Here is a 25,115-nt window from a genome sequence, read left to right on the forward strand (position 1 = left end):
GAGTGAGGACCAGGGGCGAAGAGGACATGCATGGACTCGCCGAGTCACACGAGTGCACTCGGCGAGTCTGGTCAAAGTTGACCGTTGACTTTTGTTGACTTTTAGGGTTTGGTCAACAATTGGACTGGTGGACCATTGAAGGGTAAAATGGTCTTTTAGCCTTCTTAGAGGATATGGAAGAGACTAGTCTAGCCTGGAAAGCCGTTACTGATTTGAGATAATTGTTTATGTGTTTAGGCGGAGGCTAAATCAGTATATACGTGTGCGAGATTATCCGTGATAGCCGAGGTGAGTCTTCTCACTATATTGTACCCAGAGTGGTACCTATGTGTGACCGGAAGGTCTTGTATGCTATGAGATGTATGTGCTATATGCTGTTATGTGATATGTAGGTGTTATGTATGTTATGTATGACATGGACCTGAAGATCAGGAGGTTACAGACCGGAAGGTCGATACTGGTAGGACCGGAAGGTCTACCGGGATTCGGGACGGAAGTCCCCTGAGACACTTGGATCGGAAGATCCTGCAGAGTTATGACCTGGAAAGGCGTATGTGTTATATATGGTATTTTGGGGAACTCACTAAGCATTTATGCTTACAGTTGTTGTGTTATGTGTTTCAAGTACTAGCGATGATCGTGGGAAGGCGCCGGCATGATCCGTACACACTCATAGAGATAATGTTTTTGAGATTCTGGGACTTGTTTGTTATGATAACATTGGACACAGCAGTTTGATATTGTTTTGATGATTGAAAATATGATTTAAAAATGAAAAAAATTGGTTTTGAAAATTTACGTTGTTACAGACGACACTATTGACCTATGCCGACACGACTATCCCGACGACACTATACTGACGACTAGTCGTCGGCATACCGTATAACGACGACATGTCGTCGCCATAGGGTCCGAATTTGTCGTTGCCATAGGGTGTTAATGTTGTAGTGAATTACTACACCCTAACATCTTCTACCGACATCTTTTACTAAAGAATAACATTTACCAAATCATAGTAAATCAATATAAACTTTTATGTTTTCATTACAGAAAGACCAGACATTTTATCTTAATCCATTATACTTTAAAAACCCTACCTGATCAGGTCTATAAATAGTCCTTCTCTTAATGGGGCTAGATGTATAACTTATTACCTTCCACGACTTTCATCTTTTTCTTTGAGAATACATTCAGATCAAACATGGTATACTCTTTCACCATATATATTTGGAAATGCTGGGTTTATGGTTAACCTGGTGTACTTCATCTGTTCATTGCTAAGATTTCTCCACTTCTTAGTTATATTTTATTTCGGCCTATATGCAGGCAGGCAATGGCGTACAGGTTGGACCGTGGGGAGGTAAGGGTGGAGTTAATCCCTGGACATTCATCCCTAGTGGCAGGATTTGCGAGATCTGTATCAGCGCCTTAGGCTGTGTAGATTCAATCAGGTTCACTTACAAGGATCGTGATAATGTCAAACACCATTCTGAAACATATGGTGGTGATGGTGGTTCATCTCATACGGTATAGTGAGCTTTCATTACATCTGTTACCTAAACATGTACTGTACTTATATTCTAGTTTTATCATACGTCATTTATCATCTATTCGGGTATATCTTCAGTTTACATTTGCTGATGATAAGAACCTCATCGAGATTAGCGGAACTGTGGGAGTATATGGTGGCTACACTGTGATTACGTCATTGTCTTTCCTAACCAACACAAAGAAGTATGGGCCATATGGCACAACCCAGGGGACTAGTTTCTCGCTGCCAGTCGCTAAGGGTAGCTTTGGTGGATTCAGCGGAAACTACGGGGATTACCTCGACTCTTTCAGTGTCATTCTTCATCCCTATTAGTAACGCGGACCAATATCATGTATTTGCAGCCTGCATACATGGTTTTCGACGTGGTATAACCTTGTCAAAATAAAGAAGCCGGAGAGATGTGTTTGTGAAATTGTTGTGTTATCTTGTTTTGATGTGCAACTGTATAATTGCTTTATGTTTTAAGATCGTATCTTGTTTCATAAATATAATATGAAACATAATTACAACTAGATGCGTTCCCCCCGCGTTGCCGGGGTCGGAAGTTGTTGCTGTTGTGTGCAACTATAGTCATTTCCTGATGATGTTTGTGGATGAATATGACTTCCAAAGATCGAATTAACTTTATTTCTGAATCTTTTCTTCTTTAATTGCTTGTGTGATTTGCACAAAGTGTTACTCAAAGCTTTAATTAGAACACAGTGTTTATCAGAAGAACAAAATTGGTGGTCTCCAATGATCCTGAAAATCAAAACAAAAAAGCCTATCTCAGAAATTCAGTTACAGAATATGGAGCTTAAATAAGTTAATATGACTAATAGAATATGAAGGTTTACATGAGCTATCCTAAAAGTGCAGAGGCAGAATAAATAACATGAGATGTAGGACGCAATTCTTCTGCAATCAGTTTCGTTCCTTGTGCAATTCTTTGACCCACTGGTCCACTTTTCGCTGCATCTCCTCTCATATAAAATCATAAATGTCATGCCACAAAAAATGGCCTGATGGTTTGTAGTTTTTAGTAGATACCCATATACAGCACTCTACTTGCATTTTTTTATATTTGACAAAATAGAAAATGAAAGTATCATGTTATATTCGACAAAAAACTGAAAGTACATTGGTATTGGTAAAATAGGAAATAAAAGTAGGTTGTTATTCTTATCCAAAGCTTAGATAGAAGGGTTCAGCACTGAATTTTATAAATTAAAAAGAAAGGATCTCATTTGTAGTTTACCTGCAACCGCGTATGCTTCTCTGCTTCTTGTCCCCTGTTTGGTAGTAAAATTATCAATGTAAATAAGAAAAATATAAAATAAAAATAAAATGAAGGAAAACATCATATTTACCAGTATGATAACCAAATAAGATCCCTCCAATTCCAACAAAAGGCAATCCACGTTATAATACATTACCCGTATTGCACAACATCAAAGCTTACACCAACAATTTCCCGATAAATTGCATCCTGGAAAAGAAAATTTAGGTTAACGTATGGTTTCATGCTAAATAATATGTGGTGTTAACATGGAATTAGATACTATTCACAAAAGTTAACACATGTAGTTTTTGTGCAGAAATTCTGCAATCATGCCCAATTGAGTATCCCCTTTTAGCCGACCCACCACAATCTGGAATGTGTCCATAACAGTAACTTTCGGTTCCGCCACTCATGTACTCATGCCCAACTTTGTCTGATCACATTAAAACAACCTAATGTCAATCCCTCATAATCAACTGGGTTTAATTAAAAGAATTCTCTTAAACAATTCATCGAACACAGGGCATGGTAAACTGACCAAAAAATAAACTTTGATGAAACTGCAATATTTATAAAAAATTGAATAATTATTTCAAAATGAAAGAGAGTTCACCAAGTAAAGACCAAAAAGTGCTCTGATTTTTTTCCACCTGTCAATTATATTATTTGACCTTTTTTCCTCCCAAATCCTATCACGTTAAAACTGATGAATATTGTAACATCTTTTTAAGTGTGAAGTAAAAATGGTCATTTACTCTCTTTCGGAAAGTTTATTCAGTCCAGATTTTTTTATGTATACAACTGTTTATGTTCATAGTAAATACTTACATCAGCATAAGCAAGATGATGTATAGGAATGATTGGTAGAGATAAGATCAACTCCTCATAACTTTGTACCTATAAAACCACAGAAACTGTGATAAGCCCCAGGGGCAAATTTGTCTTTTTTTATCCACATATAAATTAATGAAGCACTCACAGTTGCAATGAAACATATATTTCAGCAAGTTCTCTCCAGGCATTATGACCTGCCATGAATCTAGGCAAAATAAATAAATAAATAAATAAAGAGACCTCATTGAATTTTATAATAAATAAGAACAAAAATAAAGAACGTTTGGGATTTTGTTCTTACATCTCAAGATATTTATTGAGCCAATCGATGGCTGCTAAAATATGTCCACGGGCCTTTGTCATGGCTACCCTTGTCATACTTATAAGCTACAAATGTTTAAGATTGTTAGAACTTAAAAAGGTTATTTTGTTAATTTAAAGATTGGAGACTTATTTTTAGTTTTGAAAAGATTTATGTCAACAAACTACATAAATAAAATTAGGTTATATTGTAAGTTTTTATTTCATTACATGATGGAATGAATAAGGAATGCGTATTACCTTCTTGAGGGCATATTAGTCTTCAAAGAAACATAGACGTTATGATAATAGAATGTAAACTTTGAAAGATAAATTTGCAAATGGATGACAAATTTGAGTTGGTGGAGAAACATGGTTGAAATTGATAAGAATACTTACCATTTATTGATTTCAAACACAGATTTCAAATAGGCATTTTATCAAACACCTACTCCGCTTCTTCCGTTTCTTCAAATTTCTCTAATAATCATGAAAACACATAGTTGTTCCTGCTTTCTCATCTCGTCAAACACCTACAAATATGAAACAAAATCAACGTAAAGAAACGATTGTTTTTGCAGGGGAAAGATTAAATTGGAAGTTGTTATTGAGGGTGATAAAAAGATGTGGTACATGTGGTGGAATTTAAAGATAAATATGAAAAAGCTGATGAGAGACAGAGAGCAATACGATAATCAAAAACTGGGTTCTCAAGATATGCAGTCAACTAATCAATTGCTGATAACGATAATAAATTGAAAGATTAAATAAATCAGATTTAATAATTTAGAAATTGAAACACATGGAGTTGTGTGCTAAACCCACTTCAACTTTTCAAGATGAAGCGCATCTATTTTGGGAAGAAATAAGTAGAAATCATATTCCAGCAACCACCGATTCCTTCTGTGAGTCACTGCAACACAGAGAATACGAACATACCCATAACATCGGAGGCAACTCCTTGAAAAAACCTCTAATTTTTTGAAAACTGCGTCGTCAGCGCCCTGATCCAAAGAACCACCACCAAACCACTTTGTCATTATGTCAGGACTACTTCTAATCGGAGGTGACGCATCAATCGATTTACGGTTACTCCTCACGTAAACAATGATTAATCCATAGGAACCCTGGGACGAAGACGTTGCAGTGATGATGCAAAATCGGGGAAGCAGGTGGTGTTTAAATCGGGGAAAATATGGAAGAAGTGGAGAAGATAATAATGAATAGCGAAATCGATGTAGAGGTCGTGGGTCTGTGATTATTTTATGGTCAATCGAGAATATGAAGGCGTCGGTCAATGGCGGTGGAGGATATTATTGGAGGAGAAGAGCGGCGTAATTGGGCGAGGGAGACGGTAAATGGACGAACGTTGACGGTGAGATTATTTGAGGCGGTGGGAAGGATCGGGGAGCGAGGTAAAAGAGACGATGGAGGTGAACCTGGTAAGAGAGGCGGTGGGAAGGATCGGGAAGCGGTAACGATGGTATAGGAGAGTAACCCGAGGTAAAAGAGAAGATGACACGTTTGCTGAATGAACAGTGGTGGTGAAAGAGAAGACAACGCGTTGACGATCCATGGACTGAACATTAAAAACTGTTATTCTTACAAGGACCAAATTGCCATTTCAATAAATAGGTGGACCAATTCCGATTTACAGCAAATGAAAGGGACCAATTTTGCCAACTCCTTAGGGAGTATACTGTTACTATTCTTCAGAATTTTAATATATATATAATAATAAGCACCTTGGTTGTTTGCTAATACGTCCACCTTGAATTTCGTTTTTGTTTTCTTCATTGCATGGTTGATCCCTCTACAATCTTGTACACATAATGAACGCTATATATTTTGACTCACGGTATTTCTTTTTATATATGTAAGAAAATTAAATAATAGGAAACATCTTCATAGTCCAGCCGCATCAACACACCATAAGTCACACTTTGCATTGTCCAAACGAGGCTTCAGATGATCAGGACATGAAAACCCATGTTTTCTTTCGTCAACCATTACACCAAATAAGAACTAAGTTTATAGGTGTTCTTTCACAATACTACATAATTGATTATATGGTAAATAATGATAAATTTTGCTACAATTAAATATAGCTCAAAACAAGTTGTATGGAATTGAATATAATGAAAATATAGTTTTTGTTGTTTTAAAGTTAGCCATATGAACTAGTTATGGAAAAAGAGCATTTATGAATTAGTAAAATGTGGTTAATATCAACTTTCAAGTGGGGTCCATGCTGTGGCTCCGCCACTGCCGGAGAGATGTGTTTGTGAAATTGTTGTGTTATCTTGTTTTGATGTGCAACTCGTATAATTGCTTTATATTTTAAGATCGTATCTTGTTTCATAAATATAATTACAATAAGCACCCTTGTGCACTAGGTGTCTTGATGTACTCTCAAATGCTTCTAATGAGATATTTTCAGTTTGGTTGTTTGCTAATACGTCCACCTTGAATTTTGTTTTTGTTTTCTTCATTGCATGGTTGATCCCTCTACAATCTTGTACATATAATGAACGCTATGTATTTTGACTCACGGTATTTCTTTTTATATATGTAAGAAAATTAAATAATAGGAAACATCTTCATAGTCCAGCCGCATCAACACACCATAAGTCACACTTTGCATTGTCCAAACGAGGCTTCAGATGATCAGGATATGAAAACCCATGATTTCTTTCGTCAACCATTACACCAAATAAGAACTAAGTTTATAGGTGTTCTTTCACAATACTAGATAATTCATTATATGGTAAATAATGATAAATTTTGCTACAATTAAATATAGTTCAAAACAAGTTGTATGGAATTGAATATAATGAAAATATATTTTTTGTTGTTTTAAAGTTAGCCGTATGAACTAATTATGGAAAAAGAGCATTTATGACTCTACAATCAGTATAATCTGTACACATAATAAGCTTTTGTTTGACGAAGAAAAATTTCTTCTAATACATTTAAATTCATCCATATTTTTTGTAGCCATGTATGAAAATTAAATGGTGATAACGGGCGTAACAGGAAGCGGTCATCCGTATTCTTTTTATATACATGGCAACGATGGCAATATTGCATGGGCGCTACAGGGGCATTGTCAACTCAACCGTGGGGAAGTGATACGGCTCATAAACCCACTATACAAGAGTCATAAACAAATTGAAGTCCATCAAAAAATAAGTTTGAAAGACCCAAGAGACAAATAAAGACACTAACCCATTAGAAGGATTGAAGCAAAAGTATGGAACTCCACATACTTGAAGACTTGGCCTACTTCCACTTTTCCGATAAAAGCTAATTGCATTAAGTTACGAGCTAACGATTGTTCCTGCATGCAGATTTCCTTAATTTTAGCTAGAACAACATATTTCATGTTTTTGTAAATTGTACCCTACATTTTGGTTAAAGTAAGCAGAAAAATGACCCAAAGTTTCTTGTTCTTACTTTCTCTTAGGAGATTCGCCATCTCAAATTGGCTTGCTATCAATTGGTGCTTTAATTCCGTTTCAATGCCTCCCAAAACCTAATCAAGCTCCACCTCTAACAACCCCAACTCCGCCCTCCAAGACCTAATGGTAACCCTTATCCGTCTCTCCCTCGCTACCGCCACCAAGTTGGATCAACTTGTCAACATCCTTACAACAACAACAACAACAACAACAACAACAAAAACAAAAACAAAAACCACCACCACCACCAACAAAGCACCTCCGATCACCAAAATATCCAACTTCTATTGTAACATCCAACTAGATTGCATTTTCCAAGCGAATAACTACTTTGATTACTATACCATCGCACAGGCTCAACGAGTTGCCATTGTCGTATTTTACTTCACCCTAGATGCCTTGAGTCGGTACAAGCATCTAACCAACAACCGCCTATTGGGCACATGGACGGAGTTATCTCGAGCATTGGAACTCCGCTCGGATCTTCCATATAAAAGAACTATCAAGCCGTCCTCTTCAAACTTCGACAATTGACCATTGTTTCGGCCTATCAATTAGAGTTCGAAAAAATCAGCAAGTGCATCACAGGCCTTGATACCAATGCCCTTCTAAATTGCTTCCTCTCTGGTCTCTATGTGTGCTGCTGAACTCTATATTGCTTATATTGCTGACATTCAGAACGAGTTAGCCCTTCATCACCCCACTTCCCTTCATCGAGCATATGGGTTAGTCAAACTCTTAGAATATAAACTTATATTTCCAAAACCACACTTTCCAAACTCATGTTCTTCATCTGTTATAACATATCTTATGAAACTACCAACAACCACTATCACACCATCAACACCAACAATGACCACTTTCCAATCCATGTCGGACGTCTTACCCACACCAAAACCTCCTCGTCCATTCACCTTCTTATCCCCTATCCCCTAAATCATTACCAAAACATTGTGTGACAAGTGTAACCTCCCACAGTTAATACTCCACGGTTAATATTGTAAGGTATTTTCAAGACTTTAATACCGTAAGGTGTTTTTAAGCGTTTAATATCGTAAGATATTTTTAGGATTTTAATACCATCGGGTATTTTTCAAATTTATGATACTGAAAGTTATTAGGGTCGAAAGACGTTTATGCCATATGAAATTCGGTTTGAAGTTTTTACTTATTTAATATCTTATCTCTAATTTTGGATAGAGCCTTATTTTAGCAAGGTATCGGTTTAGTTTGCGAGTGTATTCGGTGGCATGTTCTTGATATGGCATGAAGACCACTTTGGCACAAGCGGGTTGGCATCGTTACAATTGTCTTTGATGAGTTTATAATACCTTAAAGGTATTTTCGAGATACTTGCGTCAAGTTTGAAGGTTCGTATCCATTGGGATTTTGGTGATTTGATTTTTCACAATTTTTTTGTCTTTGCCATTTGAGAGAGTTTAGTCCTTAGCGATTTTGGCGCTTCTTATTATTCGACTTATGTCTTCTAAAGTTTGAAGGTTTTTTGTTGAAGATCGGTTTCGTCTCACGAGGGAGTTTGTTGATAATGAGCCTAAACCTTTAACTTGGCTATCAAGTTAGTCATATATTAGGAATGTTTCGTATTTCCAAGGTTTTAGAGTTTGTTTAGGACTCTTTGTAAGACTATTATATAAAGCCACATAGATGTCTTATTTTATTCATTCCAACATCTTCTTTCTCTCCTTTATTCCTTGGAGACTTATCAACATTGTAACCGTTTATAAGAGTGTCCATTTCATAGTGGTTTTTCCCCTTTCCGGTTTTCCACTTTACATCGTAGTGTTCATGTGGTTGTTCGATTATGCTTTTCTCATTAATAGTTGATCTATTTTATAATAAGTGGTATCAAAGCACGTCTACTTTATAACAAAGATCGTCTTAGTTATTTGTTTCTTAGCAATTGAAATGAATGTCAAAATGAAAGTTGTACGTAATTTTGTGCTACATGTGAGTTACATCACAAGAGGGGTGATTATATGTTAAAAAATAAACATATTTGCATTTCTCTTCCATAATAATTGTATGTTGACAAACCGAGCATGTTGTAGGTTTTTATGATGGTCAGATTTTGATGAAGGCATTCATGGCTTCTGATAAAAATTATAATGTCATGATAACCGCCATCGAAACATTAGACTTTGTCGTGCAGCTTATTGATCATGTTTGCGGTTGTGTAGCCTGTTGGGTATGTTATTTTGCGTCATGGGCTTAGTATTGTACATCCGGATTGGGCTGTCCATCCGTGATTATTATGTAGGGTTAAACTATAAATAGTGCATGCATGTATACCTTAGTTACGACGTGATTATAGATATTATTGCTTTGTAACCCTAAATACCTCTACAGTCGAAGTTCTTAATCGAGCTCTTCTGAGGTGTTAAAGTTTAATCATTCGACGTCAGTTAAACCATTCCTGTGTTCTTCATTACGTCTTTAATTGTTTATCTGCTTAGAATCTATCGATCCTAGTAGAACTTTGTTCTAACAATTGGTATCAGAGCAGGAGACTGTGTGATCAATACACATTCCTTCTGTGTTAAGAATTCTTTAGGGTTTCCGCTTTTATCGAATATAAAGAAGCTGTCTTCTTCCTGTCGACGGTAACTCTTGTGTTTGATAAAACCCTAATCTCAAGTTTACAGGTCTGATTCTAGCGGTTCTAAGGAAAGGCTCACCATGTCTCACGAAGACTCTCAAACTAATCCCATCAACATCTCTAACAACATTGGATCCACTACAAGGGTTCCCATTCTTTACACTCAAGACTATGAAGTATGGGCGCATCACTTTGAAGATTACGTGGTTGGATCTGAAGATAATGGTTATCTCATCTGGGAAGCAATCACACTTGGGCCGTTTGTTCACTCCGAAACGAACACGACAGTCAAGACTCAAAAAGAATATAATAAGCTTGTGGCGGACGTAGATAAGATGCCACAGGATGAAAAGGACAAGCTGCTATGTAATGTGAAAGCCATGAGAATGATCAGATTCGCACTGCAATCTGACACTTTTCAGATAGTTGGTTCATGCACGACGGCTAAAGAAATCTAGGATAGGTTGAAGGAACTGTACTCAACCGATGAAGATCTAGAACACTCTATTCAAACCTTGCTGCTCTCAGAATTTGGAGTTTTCGAACAGAAACCTGAAGAGAAACTGATACAAACCTTCGATCGCTTCAATCATCTCCTTAGAAAGCTGATCAAGCATGGTATAGAAAGGAAACTGATCGAGCAAAAAGTAACCTTCATGAATGGTTTTAGACCAGAATGGATGGCAGTGGTTTCAACAGTGAAAGCTCACGAACAATTTAAATCTTACTCACTAGCGAAACTTGTGGGCATACTTAAATCCCATGAGAATGTGATAACCAAGGAGGCGAAGGTAGTTTCGGGTGTGGGATCGTTGGCCCTTGTTTCAAAAGGAAAAAGTGTTGCAGAAGAAGAGGAGGAGTCAGATATGTCTGAGTGTGACCTTACAAGCGAAGAATATGCTATGATGGTCACCAATCCAAAGAAGTTTGCACGAAAGAAGTTCCCTGTCAATAAGAACCGAAACTGGCAAGGAAGTTACAGTTCTGAGAAGGTGAAAGAAGAAACGAAGAATACTTCTCAAAAGGATGACGACAAGAAGGAGAGCAAACTTGCAGGAGACTCTGGATTCGACTGCAATTACTGTCATGGCAAGAACCACTTTGCCAAAGATTGCATGCTGAGGAAGATGGCTGAGAAAAGAGATGGTGAAGATGATGAGGCATATTACATGCAAAAGTTGGAAGAAATCAAGAAAAAGAAGGCAACTAACAGTTCAATGAATGCCTTGATTGTGCAAGAAAATGTGGATGAAGATGAGTTCGGTGGCGTTGAAGTCTGGTCAACCGATTCTGAGGATGAAGAAGTGAGAAAGCCCACACATGGAAGAGCTTATGTGGCGAGGGATACAGGTTCGTCTGGAAAATGTTTGATGGTTACAGCTGGTAGACCAACCGAAAGTGGGTGTAAGGAGCCGAACCTGACAGAGGACAAGTGCTTTGCAGCCAAGCCCATGATTGAGAAGATCAACGACTGTGATCGGCTGATCAAAAAGGTACAATCCATCTTTGAATCACTTAAAGTTCCAGTAACAAATTATGAAGAAGAATTAAATGAATTAAAATTTAAATTTTCTAACTTAAGTGGTAGTCTCATGCAAACTCGCTTAGCGAACTCTAACCTAACTGACCAACTCAGCAAGGTGTCTTCAAAGAGTGAGGAGAGAAGGATGTGGATTGAGCTGAAGGAGACGGAGTTAAATAGGGCTAAGGATGAAATTATTTATTTGCAATGAGACAATTTAAAGTTTTTGAAACAAAGGAATGTTTTTTGTTTAATTGTTAAACGCTTATATACAAATATTGCTCAGTTGCACTTAAGTTGTGAAATAGGGAAAAAGATTCATAAGATGATCTTACCCTTCCTTGAATTTAAGGAGGATGAGGTCATCGCTAAATGTGAATCAATAATGTCCTCAGAAGAGACATCCATCGCTTATAAAATCGGACTGGACAAGATAGAGACCTTCATTGACTCTAAGGAACATAAGTGTATGCTCAAAAATCTTTTAGATGAAAATGATAGGTTAAAAATTAAGTCTGAGACCATTCAATCATTTGACTCGTCTAACGCCAAATTAATTTCAGAACATAAAATGAATATAGAAAACACGTCTTAATTTGATGAGGAAAGTGAGATGAGCGAAATCTCAGTAGAAGACGTGGTTGATTGCTCTGAGTTTATGAAGAGCGAAACCGAGAATGAGAAACCCCTCATATCTGAAAATTCGGTTGAATACGCTCGCCTGTCAAAGGACAAGCCACAGAAACTTAAAGAGAAAGCAATGGTTTATCAAAAGGTACAAACTGTGCCAAATCAGGTATATGCTGTTACAGGGGTCGCTGCAAAACAAACAGTTGAATTGAAAATCTTGGTCGACACAGACAATGCTGAAGGGTGCGAGGATTATTTCTGGTAAGCCCCTATTGATAACGCAGACGAAATCGTCGGCTTATCAGAGCAAACCTCATGGAGGGTAAAAGGTAGATATGTTGCTGAACCCATCAACAAACCCTCAAGTTTTGACAAACCAAGCACAAGTGGAACAAAAGAGATCCCTGAAGAACCAAAGAAAACACCGAATGTTTCTTCCAAGACTGTCGAAACTCAAAAGGAGAAGCCAAAATCAAGCTTCAACATTCATAAATCTCAAAAGCAGTTAGCTGAACAGAAACGCCAAGGAAATCAGAGATACATGAAAAATCTGAATGAACGAAAAAGGTATTGGCAATCTCAAAACCCCAACTACGTTCCTTCCAAGAAAGAGTCAATTGTCAAAGAAAAGGAAAAGCTAAAAGGAAAAGAAAATTTTAGTCCAAGCTCCTATTATTCCAAAGCTCAGAACCGAACGTCTAGTTTCGGTTCCAACACCAGCGCTCAGAACCGAACGTCTAGTTTCGGTCCCAACGTCAAGGCTAACAACCGAAAGTCAAGTTTCGGTCCTTCCTACTCCCAAAGAAAACCAAATTCAGTAAAGGACGTCAAAGGAAAGGGAAAGCTTGATTCAGATTCTGATATCAATAATAAGAAAAAGTCAGCTAACCCTTGGATTCAAAAGAAAATTCCAAAACCGTCTAACAACACACCATCTAATACACCAAAATTTAAACAAGATAAAACCAAAATCAAGGTGTATACCATCAAAAGAAAAGACCAATCCACTCTAATAAAAAGAACTTATTTGGTTGATATTTCTACTGCTATTCCTTTTTCTGTAAAAGACTCACCAGGGCCCAAGAAACTTTGGGTTCCTAAATCTGCTTGAATTTGCAGGTTATTAGTGACGAGCAGTTCGATGACGAATGGTACATAGACAGTGGCTGCTCGCGTCACATGACAGGAAGGAAGGAAGAGCTGAGGGAGTTTCGGTCCCTTAAGGATGGTGGATGTGTGAAGTATGGAAATAACTCTTATGGTACAATCAAAGGATATGGAATGATAACCAACGGAGAATTCTCGATTCGAAAAGTAGCTTATGTGTAAGGGTTGCATCATAACCTCATCAGTGTATCACAATTAGTTGTGGGAACTGGTTTGAAGGTTTCATTCGATGATGAGGGATCAGAAATAATTGAGAACCAATCCAAAAGAGTTATGTTGAAGTTTGAACGCAAGGGAGAGATGTATCCTTTAAATCTCAACCCAATTTGAGGAAAACCAGCAATATGCCTGCTGTCAAAGGCGAACACTGATGAAAGCTGGTTGTGGCATCGACGCCTATCGCACCTGAACTTCAAAGACATTAATAAGTTGGTGCTTGGTGATCATGTTCGAGGCCTTCCTCTTCTCAAGTTTGATAAGGAACACCTATGTGCAGCATGTGAGATGGGAAAACAAAACAGAAAGAGCCATCCGACTCGTATCAATACAAAGATTGTTGAAGCTCTTGAACTTCTGCATATTGACTTATGTGGACCTTCGGCTATCGAAAGCTTCGGTGGTAGTAAGTTCATTCTTGTCATAGTAGATGATTTTTCACGCTTCACCTGGGTTTTCTTTCTTAAACAGAAATCAGACGTAACTCCCAAGTTGAAGACGTTCATCAAGCAAGTAGAAGTGCAGCTGCGAAAGCTGGTGAGGAATATCAGAAGCGACAATGGGCTTGAATTCAAAAATAAAGATTTTGAGGATTTTCTGGCTGAAAAGGGGATATCTCACAACTTCTCAGCTCCCTATACAACACAACAGAATGGGATTGTTGAAAGAAGAAACCGTTCTTTATGTGAGGCAGCCTGAACCATGCTAAGCTTCGCTTTTCTTCCGCTATACTTCTGGGCTGATGCAGTTGCAACCGCGTGCTATACTCAGAACCGATCCTTACTCAACAAACGATTCTCCATCAATCCGTATGAGATTCTGAACAATCGAAAGCCCAACGTTAAATTTTTCCACGTGTTCGGTTCAAGGTGTTTTATTTTCAATTCCAAAGAGAACCGAAACAAGTTTGGCGTCAAAGCCGATGAGGGAATTTTTCTTGGGTATTCACTCACTTCAAAGGCATGCAGAGTTTTGAACAAACGCTCAAAACGTATTGAAGAAACATACTATGTAACCGTTGATGACAACTACATGAAGAAAGTTCAAAGAAGCGAAAGTGCCTTGGGGGAAATATTTCCTGAATCAGGACAAGTCTCGGTTCCAATTTCCAACCTGTTTGAAGAATACATAAGGCTATTTGATGAACCAGAGAAGGCTGCACACTCAGAGGCGAAAGCAGCAGACAACAAAATCGACAATCTGAAAAAGATCATAGATAAAGCTGCAAAAGAAATGGAAAATGAACCTCCTAAACCAATTGGTGGTCAACCCTTTACTGACCCTCCAAACAACAGCTCAATGTTCAAGGGGGAGGGTTCATCTGCACCTAAGACAACCGATATGTCTCATGAAGTGGAAAATCCAACTACAGACCCAACTCATCAAAGTCCAGTCGAGGGGGAGAATCCAACTCCAATCCCAACCAATGATCGTCCAATCGAGGGGGAGAATCCAACTCCAATCCCAACCAATGATCGTCCAATCGAGGGGGAGAATCCAACTCCAACAGAGGAGGAAAGTTCAGAACCTGACAAGGGATACGCTTTTCCATTTGAGGGGGAGAATGAGAATACAAATGACGAAGGTGATCAATCAAAACTTGAAGAAGAGGTAAATGCAGAGTTGGATCCAGCCTATGACCCAAATTACCCTCCTCTAACGAAATGGACTAAGGATCATCCCAAAGCACAAATAATTGGTGAATCATCTGAGCGAGTTCTGACACGTTCTCAATTAAAAGCGAAACAAACTGCATTATTCTCTAATGTTGAATTCTGTATGTTTAATTCGTTTGTCTCTAAAGTCGAACCGAAGACGGTTAATGTTGCACTTGATCATGCTGATTGGGTACAAGCTATGCAAGATGAACTCCATGATTTTGAACGTAATCGAGTTTGGAGGTTGATTCCCACTCCAAAGGATACTTCGGTGGTCGGCTTAAAGTGGGTCTTCAGGAATAAGTTGGACAAAGAAGGGAACGTTATACACAATAAGGCTCGGTTGGTGGTGAAAGGATATTGCCAAGAAGAAGGGATAGATTATGAGGAGACCTTCGCTCCTGTAGCAAGGTTGGAATCAGTTAGAATCTTTCTGGCATATGCTGCTCATAAAAACTTCGAAGTTTTCCAAATGGATGTGAAATGTGCTTTCTTGAATGGAGAACTAGAAGAAACGGTGTATGTTGAGCAACCACCTGGGTTCGTGAAGGAGAAATACCCTGATCATTGCTATGTGTTAGATAAAGTTGTATATGGTCTGAAGCAAGCACCGAGGGCCTGGTATGAAACTTTAACTCGCTTTCTTAAAATGTCGAAATTCAAGCAAGGTTCGTTTGACCCAACCTTCTTCTGAAAGAAAGAAGGCGAACATCTAATGATAGTTCAGATTTATGTCGATGACATCATCTTCGGCTCCACGAATCCTAGCTTAACGGCTGAATTCAGGAAGTTGATGGAGACTAAATTTGAAATGAGTGCAATGGGTCCGATTAATTTTTTCCTTGGTTTGAATATAAGACAGGGACCAGAAGGTATTTTTATCAACCAGGAGGCCTACACGAAGAACTTGCTGGCAAAGTTCAGTATGATGGGAGATTCGAAAGTGAAGGTTCCTATGGCGTTTGGCACAAAGTTAACACCGTATTTGGAAAAACCTGTTGTTGACGTAACACTCTATCGTCAAATGATAGGATCTCTTATGTATCTAACGGCTAGTAGCCCAGACATTATGTTTTCTTTTTGTTATTGTGCCAGGTTTCAAGCAAATCCAAGAGAACCTCACATGGTGGCAGTGAAAAATATTTTCCGTTATCTGAAGCGAACATCTTCTCTCGGTCTTTGGTACCCTGCTAGATCTGGATTTTTTGTTCAAGCCTTTTCTGACGCCGATCTTGGAGGATGTGGTCTGGACCGAAAGAGCACAACTGGTGGATGCCAATTCCTTGACGGTAAACTTGTTAGCTGGCAGTCCAAGAAGCAAACCTGTGTCTCTTTCAACAGCCGAAGCTGATTACATAGCTGCAACATCCTGTACCTCTCAAGTGATTTGGATACAAAGCCAACTAAGAGACTACGGACTAAGTATGAAGAAAATACCTCTCTATTGTGACTCAGAAAGCGCGATAAGAATATGTCACAATCCAGTGCAACACTCAAAGACAAAGCATATTGCACTGAGATACCATTTCATCAAGGACCATGTAGAAGATGGGAACGTCGAAGTACATTTCGTTCGGTCCTCTGATCAAATGGCTGACATATTCACTAAAGCCTTACCAGAATCAAGCTTCAACAAAATTTTACAAGGTTTGGGAATGATGGAAGCAGAGTCGGTACCGAACCCTCAAATCTCTCTATAAAAATTAGACAAGCGAAATAGAGCGAACGCTTGGTCTATTTCGGTTCCGGATTTTTCGGGAACCGAAATGAACCGAACGCTCGATCTATTTCGGCTCCATAATTTTCGGAAACCGAAATGAACCGAACGCTCGGTCTATTTCGGTTCCGGAATTTTAGGGAACCGAAATGAACCGAACGCTCGGCTTATTTCGCTTCATTCTTTTAAGGTTTGGTTTCGGCTGTAAATTTTGTTTATTTTTTTTAAAGTCTATTTCTTACCTATTTTCTCTTTTATTTTTTTATTTTTTTTTATATATAAGAGTGTTTTGAGCTAATTTCTTTTTCTTTATTTTTCTATTTTTATTATTTTTCAGAAAACTTCAAAAATCCAAAAATATTTTTTCTTTTATTTTTCTGTTTTTATTATTTTTCAGAAAATTTCAAAACTCCAAAAATATTTTTCTACAAGTTTTTTTTGTTTTGTTTGTGTGGTTTGTTTGCTTGTTCTTTTTAACTCGGTCCCAAGTACTTCAGTGCAACATAATTTGGAGCTAAGACAGGTATGATTATTCTTTTCATATGAACTAGTTAAGTGTCCCTAGAAGCATGCTGCTGCATGTTGACCGAAGCCTCTAAGACTAAGAGCAAGGCCTTAATGATTCGATCTATACCTATCGTTTCTTCCCAATCAGGCTGTTAAATTCACTCAAGTCAAGAGCTACCTTACTCTTCTCAAATGAGTTAAGAGTTTTCTGCTTTGTCACGTTTATATAGAAGAGGTACTTTCGGTTCCTTAACCACCTTCTTTACATTCTCCATCAACTTTCGGTTCACCACTGTAACCCTTGAGACTCTCAGCTTTTACCACTGAGGTTTATGGTTGCTTAAAATCTGTGTTTATGATCTTAGATACGTACACCACGTGCTGAGTGAAACCCACAATCCAACACCAACAATGAATTGACGGTGAATCTTTATATTCAAGATCTTACTTGTTACCTAACGAAATCTCATTTTATTTTTGAGTGGTCTTTTATGAAATTGTCTAACACCAAGGCTTTTCTTCCCAAAAAGATCCAGTTTGTTTTTGTTTTTGAGATTTATATAACATATTTAGTCACAACACATTATATCCAACCTACTTGTTCAACAGACCACATCGGTCTCACAAGTACTTCATCCAACGTTCGGTCTTATGTTAAGAATCGATGTTCGGTTGAAGATAAGCCACCCTTAGCCTAATATTTAAAAGAAGCCTTTCGGTGTTTCTTTACAAGCACTCGATCGTACTGTTTCGGGAAACCACACAAGCACTTCAAGTCTCTCTTGACTTTGAAGGAAGAGATTCTTGCCCGGAATCATCTGCTTTATGTCTTCTAATAGACATCACTCACATCCTATACACATTTTGCTTTATTTCTTAATTTTTGGCACACTCTTGCACGAAAATACTTTGTGATTTTCCAAAATTTTGGATGCTGTTTCTTATGGCCCGTTTGAAGTTTCTTTTAGGCGCGAAAATGGTTATTATCATGTCTGAAGCGAAGGAGAATTTGAAAAGACGCTATGTGGATAAGATTTTGGGCGTGTGAATTTGAACGGTTCCTAAACCCACGCTTGATGACGTCTATCTGGGAAACAAAGCTGTCACATCGCGCTTTTTCAGGCGACGTTTCAGTGATCGTATCAATCATCACGAAGATTCTTTCTCTCTCATGGCAACGGTATATAAAGGGTTTCTCGCACACATTGTACCTTCTTACCATCTTCAAATTCTCTCAATACACAATGCGATCTGCAACTGTTCATCTTCTTCCTTACCTCAACAATGGCGGATTCCTCATCTGTTCAAGATCAAACTGCTTCGTCCTCATTGCTCGTGATCAAACCTAATCAGAACATGATAATTCAACTGAACCCCTTTCTGTATGATTCGTACATGCTCCAAGTTGTTGAATGTCTCAAATACTCTTCTCTGGTTATCGCACTTACACAGATGGAATCTGTACCAATGTCTCTACTATCGCAAGTCTACTCTACTGCCTCCTATGACAAGAACAAGGAGAGGATCTACTTCCAAATTTTCTCTCACAAGGCATCAATTTCGAAAGGGGGATTTTGCTCCCTGTTAAAGCTTGCTGTGGATGCCTCTGTTATCTCTCCGGATTTCGTAACCACAACCCAACTATTTACAATGCTCTACGAGATGGGCTACACTGATGTCCTTACCACAGTGACGAAGGTTAAGAAATCATGTTTGCCGCCGCAATGGAATGGCTTGCTTACTCTTCTCAACAAGGGTTTGACAAAGAGGGTTGCTGCGTCAGATGGTACCAGTAAGGGTTTTCTGACCATTTTCTATGGTCTCTACAATGGGATTAATCTCGACTATGGGTCAATTATTTGGTCACAAGTGGTGCAAAGTCTCAACACCTCGACGAGGCACTCTGAAATTTCTTGTGGTCGCTTCTGGACCATCATCACGCGAAGGGCTATTGACTCTTTTCAAATTCCGGTCATGAAGGATGCCCTAGTCTCGTCTGTTGCTACTTTTCATACGAAGAAGATCGTCTTCTCTGATGCCACAAAGTTCTCTCACAATGGTTCCATACCTGAGACGATGTACAGGTGTGTATCAGCCGAAAGTAAGGTGATGACTGACTACCGAAAGCTTCCTCCCAAGGAACCGAGAGCATTGACTCCTGAACAGCAAGCTGCTTTGGATGTTGTGGAGAAGCCAGCCAACCGAGGCAAAAGGGAGAATACCAAGAAAGTGACAACCGAAGGTCCTTCGTCTAAGCCTGCCAAGTCTAGAAAGCGAAAGGCTGAAAAGGGTGATTCTTCGGCTCCAAAGAAGGTTAAAAAGATAGCGACGAAATCAAAGAGTCCTTCTACTTCATGCTCAGACGATGATGAGGAGGATGAGGAAGAGGAAATTCAGCATCATGGTTCACCGAGAGGTAACACACCTCCTCGTTCTCCAACTCCAACTGAACCTCTTCATGACAACATTCCAACACCTCCTCCATCTCCACCAAAAACCACTGTTCCAATTTCGGTTGCTCCTATTCTACCACCACCACCTACTACATCTCAAACTATAACTCCTTTACCACCTCCTATCTTTTCACAAGCAACCACCACAACCACTCCTACCACCACCATAACCGAACCTCCAGTAAACGTCAACGTATCTGATACGGGGGCGAATACTGAAACCGAACCTCCTGTTACTTCCAAACCTCTTTCACCCTCACCCTCAACCGATTCGGGTGCTACTCTCGGTGGTGATAATGTTGAGTTTGACTCGACTTATTATAGTCCCTATCGGCTTCCAACAGACGATGATGACGAGACTCCTGTCTCACGACAACAACTACAGAGTATTGATGAAAAGCTTGATCAGTTGCTTGCCTCTTCCAAGTCCTACAACGATGTTGTGCTCAAGGCCTTTCTTGACACCGCTCTTGAGCAGTATACGGGAGCTATTGAGGCATCCACAAAGGCGGTTGAAGCATCTACTTCTTCTTGCAAGAAAGGACACTACTGAAGTTGCAGAACTTGTTTACAGTTCTCAGATTTTTCTTGAATCGCTCAAAGGTCATGCTGATTCAAATGCTGCCAAAGTGAACGCTTCAGTTGATTCCTTATCCAAGTCACTTCAAGAGGAGCAAGCTAAATTTGAGCATCTTCGTTCTTCCATTCAAGCTGAGAACACTTCTCTACTTAGCTCTGTGACTTCTCATCTTCAAACACTCCAAGCTGATTTAGCAAAGGAGAGTGCATTAAAGGAAGATCTTGCACACCAAGCCTCTACTATAGAAGTTCAGAAAGTTCAATTGGCTCAAGCTGAAAAGGAAATTTCACTGTTAAAGACTGAGCGAGCTGTATTCCGGAGTTGTGCTGGGGATGTGCAGAATATGCTTACCAATCTTCTTAGTGCTCATGATCCTATACTTACTCCGACCATCAGGAATCATCTCACTTCCAAGCTTCTTCCTGCCCTTGCACTTTTACATGAAATGAAGGGTGTTTCGGAGAGATTCGTACCTCCAAAACAAGGGGGAGAAGGTGCTCATACTACTCAACCGAAGGCCACAGTCAAAACCGAACCGAAGGGTAATGAAGCTTCGGGTTCTGGTAATCAAGATAAAAAGAAGAGAATGGCTGATGATAGTGATGAAGAAGAAGAGACAGTTGCCGAGGCCCTGAAACGAAAGAAAAGGGATAAGGAATTGGATGAAACCCTTCGGGTTGCGAAGGAAGCTGAAGAAAGGGAACGAAAGAACAAGGAAGAGCAAGATGCCTTAAACTGCAAAAAGGCCTTGTTTCCTATTTGGACTAGAGAAACACTCATCAAGGAGGCAATAGAGTTTCCAAGCGTGTACTGGCTGGAACCTGTCGCTTCTTTTGATTGTGAAAATTCGAGGGACTCACAGTTCGATATGCCTATAACACGAAAGGAATTTACTTTTCATTGCTTTGATTCGACTGTTCAAGTTCCCTTCCCTCATCCTAAAGTTGATCGCGAACTTATCGATTTTTATCTGAAGTTCGGTCAGCCTCAGTACCTGACATGGAGTGCACAGAAGATTATTACTGTCAAGGTGCTGAAACCTTCGCCTGCTGGGAAGTTTATTAATGTTAGTTTCAAAATAACCCGAGGTTCAGCAAACTCAGTTTCGGTTATATCCCTGGCAGATCTTCCAAACTTGAATCCTCATGATTGGATCTTGTTGTTTAACATACTGCTCACCAATGCGAAAGAATATGAGCCGATCCTGGATCATTTGAAGAGGATGTTGGCTTCTTACATCCATGAAGTTGCTACAATGGATCAAGAGATTGCTAAGGTCTTGAAGAAGAAACCCACAGTAAAGCCAACTGAAAAACCTGAAGATGTGAATAAAATGAAGATGTGTCAAATTGATTCTACACATCTCACGGTGATGTTCACAAGAGGCGAAGCCAATCGTTTTCTTTTCGCTCTTGTTGACAAGCATCTGTTCTCAACAGACTGCTTAGAGCACATTATTAGTATCATTCATCAGTGCAAGCAGAACTCTGAGGCAGACAAGAAGAACTTCACGGACATGCTTCGGTGGTATATCACTTTTCGTCATACTCTTTTGGCCATCATACCGAAGGTGTTCAAGACTGTCAAGAAGTCTTCTATAGCTCAACCGAACTGAGCTTTCGGCTCCATTGACGCAAAGGGGGAGATTGTTGGGTATGTTATGTTGCGTCATGGGCTTAGTATTGTACATCCGAATTGGGCATGTCCATCCGTGATTATTATGTAGGGTTAAGCTATAAATAGTGCATGCATGTATACCTTAGATACGACGTGATTATAGTTATTATTGCTTTGTAAGCCTAAATACCTCTACAGTCGAAGTTCTTAATCGAGCTCTTCTGAGGTGTTAAAGTTTAATCATTCGACGTCAGTTAAACCATTCCTGTGTTCTTAATTACGTCTTTAATTGTTTATCTGCTTAGAATCTATCGATCCTACTAGAACTTTGTTCTAACACAGCCAAAGGAAATTTCCAAGAGATATGTTTGTTGGAAACGGTGAACAATTTCATATAGTGTGTGGACCATAGCTAGCAAGTCATTTGTTTCTTCAGCAACTGTTGTGCACAAGAAGCAACTGTTGTGCACAAGAGGCCATGCGAAGCTGTGGTTTACATCTATGGAAAGTCCAATATAAAAGGTTGATTGATGTCATACTAGAAATCCTTAGTAAATAGGTCATGTTAGATCTTGTCTTAATAGATGTTGATATATATGCAAAAATATAGCAATGTAACAATTGTAAGTAATTTTAATATAAAATTATTAAAACTTAAATAAAAAGAGCTTGGTCGATTATCTAGAAACTAGTTTGTACCTCAAAGGATCATGACCATGTTACCTGTGTAGGAACATGGCTTGATACATATAAAAGAACCTGGTTTTCTAAATATTATAGGTCACGATTGTTTATAAAGGAAGCAGTATTTTACAAACCTTATATGACACAGTTTTTTAGAATTGGAACCGGGCACCATTTTAGTTATATGACCTGATTCGTTAACCGGGTTCTATCACAGTTTTCATATAAGCCAAAAGCCTCGCCTACATAAAAACTCGGTTCTATAGCCCTTTTTAGCTGGTGCAAATGGAAATTGGTACAAAATGGAAATAGAAAGGTCCCCCACATGTGCTCAAAAACCTCCACACTTGTGTTCAAAAGCTTGGTTGTTAGAATAAGTGTCTGTGATGGAAGCCTTTGAAAAATTGATGACAGAAGCATATATCGTCATCTTATTGAATTACTACCTAACAAGCATGTGCTCTAAAAATTAATACCGTACATTGACACATGTGAAACTACTATTCATCCTTAAATTACTACACCCTAACATCTTCTACCGACATCTTTTACTAAAGAATAACATTTACCAAATCATAGTAAATCAATACAAACTTTTATGTTTTCATTACAGGAAGACCACACATTTTATCTTAATCCATTATACTTTAAAAACCCTACCTGATCAGGTCTATAAATAGTCCTTCTCTTAATGGGGCTAGATGTATAACTTATTACCTTCCACGACTTTCATCTTTTTCTTTGAGAATACATTCAGATCAAACATGGTATACTCTTTCTCCATATATATTTGGAAATGCTGGGTTTATGGTTAACCTGGTGTACTTCATCTGTTGATTGCTAAGATTTCTCCACTTCTTAGTTATATTTTATTTCGGCCCTATATGCAGGCAGGCAATGGCGTACAGGTTGGACCGTGGGGAGGTAAGGGTGGAGTTAATCCCTGGACATTCATCCCTAGTGGCAGGATTTGCGAGATCCGTATCAGCGCCTCAGGCTGTGTAGATTCAATCAGGTTCACTTACAAGGATTGTGATAATGTCAAACACCATTCTGAAACATATGGTGGTGATGGTGGTTCACCTCATACGGTATAGTGAGCTTTCATTACATCTGTTACCTAAACATGTACTGCACTTATATTCTAGTTTTATCATACATCATTTATCATCTATTCGGGTATATCTTCAGTTTACATTTGCTGATGATGAGAACCTCATCGAGATTAGCGGAACTGTGGGAGTATATGGCGCCTACACTGTGATTACGTCATTGTCTTTCCTAACCAACAAAAAGAAGTATGGGCCATATGGCACAACCCAGGGGACTAGTTTCTCGCTGCCAGTCGCTAAGGGTAGCTTTGGTGGATTCAGCGGAAACTACGGGGATTACCTCGACTCTTTCAGTGTCATTCTTCATCCCTATTAGTAACGCGGACCAAAATCATGTATTTGCAGCCTGCATACATGGTTTTCGACGTGGTAACCTTGTCAAAATAAAGAAGCCTGAGAGCAGTGGCGGATCCAGAAAAAAAATATTACTGGGGTCCATCTTATATGAAAAATTAAAAACAAATTTGAACCTAGAAAAAATCTGAAATTTTGAGGTTTCTTTGGGAGTTTTTTTGTTAAAAATATTACAAAAGTATGTTTTTTCAGCAAAAGTGGGTGTCAAAGGGATAATTTCAGCAAAAAATAATTTTTAAGGGTTGTTTTTCAGCAAAAGTGGGTGCCAAAAGGGATAATTTCAAGAAAAGATTAATTTTTTAAGGGTTATTTTAGTAAAATGTGGTTAATATCAACTTTCAAGTGGGGTCCATGCTGTGGCTCCGCCACTGCCGGAGAGATGTGTTTGTGAAATTGTTGTGTTATCTTGTTTTGATGTGCAACTCGTATAATTGCTTTATATTTTAAGATCGTATCTTGTTTCATAAATATAATTACAATAAACACCCTTGTGCACTAGGTGTCTTGATGTACTCTCAAATGCTTTTAATTGTTCAAATGCACTAGGTGTCTTGTGCACTAGGTGTCTTGATGTACACCCTTGTGCACTAGGTGTCTTGATGTACTCTCAAATGGTTGTTTGCTAATACGTCCACCTTGAATTTCGTTTTTGTTTTCTTCATTGCATGGTTGATCCCTCTACAATCTTGTACACATAATGAACGCTATGTATTTTGACTCACGGTATTTCTTTTTATATATGTAAGAAAATTAAATAATAGGAAACATCTTCATAGTCCAGCCGCATCAACACACCATAAGTCACACTTTGCATTGTCCAAACGAGGCTTCAGATGATCAGGACATGAAAACCCATGTTTTCTTTCGTCAACC

At 38.6% G+C, this 25,115-nt stretch overlaps 2 protein-coding genes and 1 long non-coding RNA gene across 10 annotated transcripts; 2 read left to right on the top strand and 1 right to left on the bottom strand.

Annotated features, from left to right (window-relative positions):
* The first annotated feature begins 1,320 nt into the window (after positions 1–1,320).
* On the top strand, positions 1,321–1,864 carry LOC145139868 (horcolin-like). The gene is made up of 2 exons (XM_079073544.1): positions 1,321–1,527; positions 1,628–1,864. Exons 1-2 carry the CDS (start codon positions 1,321–1,323, stop codon positions 1,862–1,864), a joined length of 444 nt encoding a protein of 147 aa, XP_078929670.1.
* A 91-nt stretch (positions 1,865–1,955) lies between these two features.
* LOC145137447 (uncharacterized) lies at positions 1,956–5,487 on the bottom strand. 8 transcript variants are annotated; one of them, XR_013721071.1, is made up of 9 exons: positions 4,887–5,486; positions 4,347–4,480; positions 3,949–4,034; positions 3,793–3,852; positions 3,642–3,710; positions 3,094–3,246; positions 2,902–3,020; positions 2,389–2,823; positions 1,956–2,293 (listed from the first exon to the last, which is right to left on the bottom strand). It is a non-coding gene; the product is annotated as an uncharacterized LOC145137447 (long non-coding RNA). The 8 variants fall into 8 exon arrangements; XR_013721069.1 differs by having other exon boundaries at positions 3,113–3,246; positions 4,887–5,485; XR_013721074.1 differs by having other exon boundaries at positions 2,389–2,509; positions 2,790–2,823; positions 2,902–3,246; positions 4,887–5,485.
* Positions 5,488–23,660: 18,173 nt separating this feature from the next.
* On the top strand, positions 23,661–24,817 carry LOC145139870 (horcolin-like). The gene is made up of 2 exons (XM_079073546.1): positions 23,661–23,867; positions 23,968–24,817. Exons 1-2 carry the CDS (start codon positions 23,661–23,663, stop codon positions 24,202–24,204), a joined length of 444 nt encoding a protein of 147 aa, XP_078929672.1. The 3' UTR covers positions 24,205–24,817.
* Positions 24,818–25,115: the final 298 nt, after the last annotated feature.

This window comes from Lactuca virosa, chromosome 9, assembly GCF_052849685.1.
Source record: "Lactuca virosa cultivar CGN04683 chromosome 9, Lactuca_virosa_CGN04683_v6, whole genome shotgun sequence".
NCBI lineage: Eukaryota > Viridiplantae > Streptophyta > Magnoliopsida > Asterales > Asteraceae > Lactuca > Lactuca virosa.